Here is a 7,049-nt window from a genome sequence, read left to right as displayed (position 1 = left end):
CAGAACATAATGCTAAATGGTACTATTGGGCTGTGTCCAGGGCCTATAGGGCTCTGGTCAAAAGTAGTGCACTATTTTTGGGGGGATTTTACCTTTTTTTAACTAGGCAAGTCAGTTAAGAACAAATTCTTTTTTTCAATGACAGCCTAGGAACAGTGGGTTAACTGCCTTGTTCAGGGGCAGAATGACAGATTTTTACCTTGTTAGCTCGGGGATTCGAGCTTACAACCTTCCGGTTACTAGTCCAACGCTCTAACCACTATGCTACCTGCCACCCCAATGTAGGGAATAGGGCAGGTTTCCCCAACTGGTGGCCCACCAAGTTACACAAATAAAAATAAAAAATTCCATTATTTATTTTTTAAATTGTTGGACATAAAATACTAAAAACAAAAATATGTTCCAATGTATTCCCACCTATATAAATATGAAATATATGTGATCGTATATAAATGTAATCAAGGTTTGAAGTGATTATATTTTAGTCTAATATTATATATGTTCAGGCTTCTTGCGGTCAATTTACACAAATGATGTGTAATTATGTTCCGGCACCGTGACCATCCACTCAAGAAAAACTTGGCCCGGGACTGAATCTAGTTGATGATGGCTGGAATAGCGTGTCATTTAGGGCACAACCTGCATGAATCAGACAGGAGTTTTCAATTACATTGTTGTTGAATAATAATCTTTTATGAAGAGTTGTGAGGTGAGATACATCAAGGGGGGTGTTGTTTGACACTTTGCCAAGAATGGTTTTGTTGGGAGAGTAATTATGACAATTAATTTACAGACCGGTGATGCCTGCCTGCCACGTAACTATTCAAATGCTAAAATGCTTTAATTTCAATAAATAATAGTACATTTTATTTAATGCCCCTTTCAAAAAACCCAAGGAGAGTCAGCAAGGAAGGACAGGTTTAGAGTACGTGTCATGAATGGTTTTCATTCCCATAAATACGAAGACATGAGAGGCTTGGATAAACTTTTCAATATAGCCTCATAATATAAATGAATATGGCATTATACATGTTTATAAATCTTCACAAATAATAAAATACCTATTTATCAATCATCTATAAATATTATATTAACGCTTATTCATAAAATATATTATGAAGTGTTACCAAGAGGTTTTCTGTAGACGCAGGAAGGATCTCCTTTTACCTCTTGATAGAATGTATACCGGGATTGAGACTACTTTCCAACAACAGGTGGTGCTATTCACTATTTAATGGATGTGCTTGAACAAAACAGCTGAAAGCACTTATCACCAGTCAACCGGTAGGCATAGCAGCAATGTGTGTCAATGGTGGGCATCAGTACAGCAATTGGTATTTTAAGGTAAATTAGAATACTTTTTGTCATATAGCTAGATATTGTGTGGTGAATTATTTCAAAGCCATTTATCTTGCAACAACATTTGTCTTGGAAAGCTATTGCATGCAGGTCTTGTTCTAGCCCCCGCACTAAAACAGCTGACTCAGCTAATCAAAGTATTCATGATTATTTTAATCAGGTGTTTTAGAGCATAGATGTGGAACCAATGGCTGCACACCCTGTAACTCTTCAGGATCAGCAAGGAAGGAAGGGTTGGTGAGTGACCACGTTTAAAAAGCACTACTAGTTTGCATACGCCGCCCCCTTTCTTGAACATTGCCCCTCCCACATCACGCTTTAAAACCATCTCCTTTCTTTCCAGAGCTCTTTACCTCTCGCTGAGTCAAAGCGAAAGACATTATATTACAAGACTGGCGACATTCCTCTTAACTTGCATTTCAGATCTCATAATGTGTATTATAACAGAAGAAAACTAATATCTCATTCGTTTCAATGAACGAGATCGCGCATCGAGACTACAGTAGAGAAGCGACAGATTACGCTGTTTTGGAGTCTAGCAGTGCAACTTTGTATCTTTTTCAAGAGGAGAGGAAATATCGGTCTCGAGAGCATCGTGGTTCTCACTGGACCGGAGTGTCATGCTCTTAGTCAGTCAGAGGTAAATGTCCATCTACTATTATCATCGGTGGTTCTGAAGATCTGCAGTGATCAGTATTGTTGTGAAAATAAGATATTATGGTTAGAAATTCAGGGGGCTACAACAACTTGTTGGTGCGATGCATTTCATTTTTGTTGTTGTTGTAATATTGTGGATTTACTGTACATTTCAAAGCACTCCAGTTTTGAGCGCGAATTACTACAAGTCAGTGTTGTTGTGTGAGGGTAATATTTCCCCACACCACTTCTTTCATACCACAGCTACATTAAGGCTTGAGACTGGAGATTCAAAAACGATTACATGTAATAACACTTTAATAACAGCTGTAATAACTTGTTTTAAAAAGACCTACATCATATTTAATATCAGGGCTGTCAACACCATAGCATTACATATAGAACTGATTCATAGGATCTCTATGGTCAAAACAGCCTTGAGCTTCAACTGGTATGAGACCGTACCATTGCCTGGAAGGCATATGGATTACATTGATATAGTCTAGTAACTCCCGTGGTCCTAGTAATGTGAATATTAGGCTGATACAGTTCTCTCCATAATGTGGTAACTGGCAAATACAGAAGATGCATTGTCTAGTTATCTATCTCCAGGGTATTTGTAGTCTAATCAATCTGTCATTGAAATAAGTCTAGCTGCTGGTTAATGGCTCTGGGTAATGGCTGAAACCTTGTCCTCTCCCTACAGCTGGTTTATTCTTGTTGATTCCACTAATATTGCTTATAAAGCTATTTTGAAATAATTCAGCACATTTCAAGTCTGAAAACAACAAAGCCGTTGGGATACAGTCAACAGCTAACAGACAGAGTTGGAGTTGCCTCAGAGGCACACAGCTGTTTGTAATTTAGGAAGGCTGTATGTTTTTAGAAAGAAAAAAAACGTCAGGAGTTTGGCTTGTATGACATCACTCAAAGTCAAGATGCCATTGTCTCTGGCAGAGAACACTTACTAATGCATTCAAGACAGGAGCTGACAATAAAGATTTTCCATTGTGTGTGAGTGGATTTAGCCTAGTGCAGTGGTTCTCAACCAGCAGTACTAGCATCCCTGGGGGTACTCGGCCTATCCACAAGTAGCCTAGCGGTTAAAGCTGTTGGGCTAGTAACCATAACGTTGCTGGTTCACATCCCTGCGCCGGCAAGGTGGGGGGGAAAAAATCGTCCTTTCTTCCCTTGAGCAAGGCAGTTATTGCCCAACAACAACTGTTCTCCTGCACCTCTCTGGTTCAGAGGGGTTGGGTTAAATGTGGGAGACACATTTTGGTTCAATGCATTCAGTTGTGCAACTGGTATCTCCTTCCCTACTTGAGAATGCTTACGAGACCATAGGGTTATGAGACTGGTAAAATGCACATGAGGGGGGGTACTTCAAGGGTAGTATGGGCAGAGAAAAATGTACTTGGTGGTACAGTAACCAAAAAAGGTTGTGAACCACTAACCTAGCGTATGAGCTATTGGTCTTCTGTGTTAAAAGCAGGTAATAACATTTAATCTGTCTAAGCACTCAAGATCAGAGTTGTGCAACAAAGCTTAAAATAACAGTATAGAGGCATTGCTGTGCAGGTAGTTCATGCAGCTTTTAGTATTGTCAATAAGGACTAGATATCAGTCTCATTTATGTGTGACTCATTCTTCTTCTCCCTCCCTCATCTCGAAGGATCCAATGAAAATGTCCGTCTGCACGCATGAGAACCGCAAATCCTGCCTCAGCTCGGCGTCCATGAACATCTTCCTGTTTCACAAGTCATCGTACGCGGACAGCGTCCTTACGCACCTCAACGCGCTCCGGCAGCAGCAGCTCTTCACCGACGTCCTCCTCCACGCTGGGAGACGCTCCTTCCCCTGCCACCGTGCTGTGCTGGCTGCATGCAGTCGCTACTTCCAGGTAAAGACACTGGAAGTAGCGATTTTACAACATTGCAGCTGATTTTGCAGATGACTGCTGACTGACTGATGTACAGATGTAGGATCTTAATTTGACCAATTTCATCACAGGAGTAAAATAATCCTGCAGGAGGAGGATTTGATGAATAAAACAAATAAGTGATAATTTCTAACAAGAAAATTCGATTTGATAGGCTACAGTAGGCTATAGTTTAGGTGTGAGCTCTAGTGAAAGAAAGGCTTTTCAGTGAATGTTATTCACAAGTCTCATTTGAATTTCCTGCATCGACAACAGAGTGATCAAGTTAAGATACTACATCTGTACAAATCACCTTGCAACATGATTATCATCTCTATCACTGTGATCATCTCCAATAGGAAAATATGACACCTTTGCCGCCATACCAATGCTAACAATGCTACTGCTAACAAGCTAACTCTTGGTGTCCCACTCTCTTTGTTCCAGGCCATGTTCAGTGGAGGTCTCCGGGAGAGCCAGGCCAGCGAGGTGGACTTCGGGGACTCCATCCACCCAGAGGTGCTGGAGCTCTTACTAGACTATGCCTACACCTCCCGGGTGGTGATCAACGAGGAGAATGCAGAGTCCCTCCTGGAGGCAGGAGACATGCTGGAGTTCCAGGACATCCGGGACGCCTGCGCTGAGTTTCTGGAGCGGAACTTGGCAACGTCCAATTGCCTGGGCATGCTTCTGCTGTCCGATGCCCACCAGTGCACCAAGCTGTCCGAGCTCTCCTGGGGCATGTGCCTCAGCAACTTCTCCACCATCTGCAAGACAGAGGACTTCCTCCAGCTGCCCAAGGACATGGCGGTGACGCTGCTGTCCCATGAAGAGTTAGAGACGGAGGACGAGAGGCTGGTCTACGAGGCCGCCCTCAACTGGGTCAACTATGACCTGGAGAGGAGGCACTGCCACCTCCCCGAGCTGCTGAGGACGGTCCGCCTGGCCCTGCTCCCCACCATCTTCCTCATGGAGAACGTGTCCACAGAGGAGCTAATCAATGCCCAGACAAAGAGCAAGGAGCTGGTGGACGAGGCCATACGCTATAAACTCAGGATCCTCCAGAACGATGGTGTGGTCAACAGCCCCCTGGCCAGGCCCAGGAAGACCAGCCACGCCCTGTTCCTCTTGGGAGGACAGACCTTCATGTGTGACAAGCTGTACCTGGTAGACCAGAAGGCCAAGGAGATCATCCCCAAGGCCGACATCCCCAGCCCCAGGAAGGAGTTCAGCGCTTGCGCCATCAGCTGTAAGGTCTATGTTACCGGCGGGAGGGGCTCAGAGAACGGCGTGTCCAAAGACGTGTGGGTCTACGATACGTCCCGCGAGGAGTGGTCCAAGGCGGCGCCTATGATCATCGCCCGCTTCGGCCACGGATCGGCCGAGCTCAAAAACTGCCTCTACGTGGTTGGAGGACACACGGCGGGTACAGGCTGTCTCCCCGCCTCGCCCTCTGGGTCACTCAAACAGGTCGAGAAGTACGACCCGGTTGCCAACAAGTGGTGCATGGTGGCGCCGCTGAGGGAAGGCGTGAGCAACGCGGCGGTGGTCAGTGTCAAACTCAAACTCTTCGCCTTTGGAGGAACCAGCGTCACCCACGACAAATTACCCAAGGTGCAGCTCTACGACCCACAGGAGAATAGGTGGTCTGTCCCCGCCTCCTGCCCACAGCCCTGGCGCTACACGGCCGCCGCTGTCCTCAACAACCAGATCTTTGTGATGGGTGGCGACACAGAGTTCTCGGCGTGCTCTGCCTATAAGTTCAACAGCGACAGTTACCAATGGACTAAAGTAGCAGATGTGACAGCCAAGAGGATGAGCTGCCAGGCGGTGGCGTCAGGTAACAAACTGTATGTGGTGGGAGGCTACTTTGGCACTCAGCGGTGTAAGACTCTGGACTGTTACGATCCGACACTGGACGCGTGGAACAGCATCACTACCGTACCCTACTCACTCATCCCCACAGCATTCGTCTCCACCTGGAAACACCTCCCAGACTGAGGACTGGACTCCGACTCAACGTCGAGCATCGGCCTCACGGTGAGTGGAATAATGGATGATAAATATTCTTGGCTCCACGGTTGTCTGGTTGTCCGGTTGTCCGGTTGTCTGTTTGTCTCGGACAAGTACAATATTGGAATGATGACTGATACTCAGCCAGAAACACCACAGCAGTCCTCCTGCCTGACAACTCATACATCTTTTTAAATCATAGCACAGAGCTAAATAGTCATCCACTATTCAAAAATGAATAAATACTAATAAGTAATCGGGCGCATTTAAAATCAACCAATTACCTTTCAATCCTAGATTATTATAATATTAGATGATAATGCAGGAATACAGAGGTGTCTCCTAATAGGGGTGATAGACTGCAGCCATGAGAGTCGACCCAGGAACATTAGTCGACCCAGATGTTGTTATGAGAGTCGACCCAGGAACATTAGTCTACCCAGATGTTGTTATGAGAGTCGACCCAGGAACATTAGTCTACCCAGATGTTGTTATGAGTGGGGAGAGCAGGTAGAGTGGGAGGGGTGTGTAGAGGCAGTGATTTGTGCTAGGTCAGTCCAGTGGGACTAGGTAGAGTGGGAGGGGTGTGTAGAGGCAGTGATTTGTGCTAGGTCAGTCCAGTGGGACTAGGTAGAGTGGGAGGGGTGTGTAGAGGCAGTGATTTGTGCTAGGTCAGTCCAGTGGGACTAGGTAGAGTGGGAGGGATGTGTAGAGGCAGTGATTTCTGCTAGGTCAGTCCAGTGGGACTAGGTAGAGAAGTTTAGATGGGAAGTCTATGGTGGTGGCCCACATTGTTTATTGAAGTAGAAGCCTGATGTCTGTTTGAAAGGCCTGGGTGGGCTGAAACCCATGGGCTTGCACTGTGGTGTGTGTGGAAGGGGAGGGGGAGGGGGAGGGTCATAGCTCTGGTCTGATAGAAAGCAGAGGGGAGTGGAGTGGTGGTCTTTGTCTTCTAAGGAATGCTTCTCTCTCTCTCTCTCTTTCCATACAGCTCTCTATTGTCCAACCTGTTTGATTAGAATTGGGATAAAGGGACATGGTGGTGGTAGGCAGCGCAGGCCTGGAATGCTTGTCAGTGGTCATTGGCTGACCTCCTAAGATCGATGTCCGCGCCCCCACG

The 7,049-nt window shown here is 45.7% G+C and overlaps 1 protein-coding gene across 2 annotated transcripts in view; it reads left to right on the top strand.

The window, feature by feature from the left end:
• The first annotated feature begins 1,696 nt into the window (after positions 1-1,696).
• The window catches only part of LOC139544967 (ectoderm-neural cortex protein 1-like), a 14,742-nt gene continuing 9,389 nt past the window's right edge, over positions 1,697-7,049 (top strand). For both annotated transcript variants that reach the window (XR_011668975.1, XM_071352220.1), the window contains exons 1-3: positions 1,697-1,999; positions 3,671-3,898; positions 4,364-5,956. Coding sequence is in view for 1 of the 2 variants with exons in the window: in XM_071352220.1 (XP_071208321.1) it covers positions 3,677-3,898; positions 4,364-5,917 (1,776 nt within the window). In the remaining variant the exon portion in view is untranslated. The remainder of the gene's footprint in view (positions 2,000-3,670; positions 3,899-4,363; positions 5,957-7,049) is intronic.

Source organism: Salvelinus alpinus, chromosome 19, assembly GCF_045679555.1.
Source record: "Salvelinus alpinus chromosome 19, SLU_Salpinus.1, whole genome shotgun sequence".
Taxonomy (NCBI): domain Eukaryota; kingdom Metazoa; phylum Chordata; class Actinopteri; order Salmoniformes; family Salmonidae; genus Salvelinus; species Salvelinus alpinus.
This window is presented reverse-complemented; position numbering and strand designations above follow the sequence as displayed.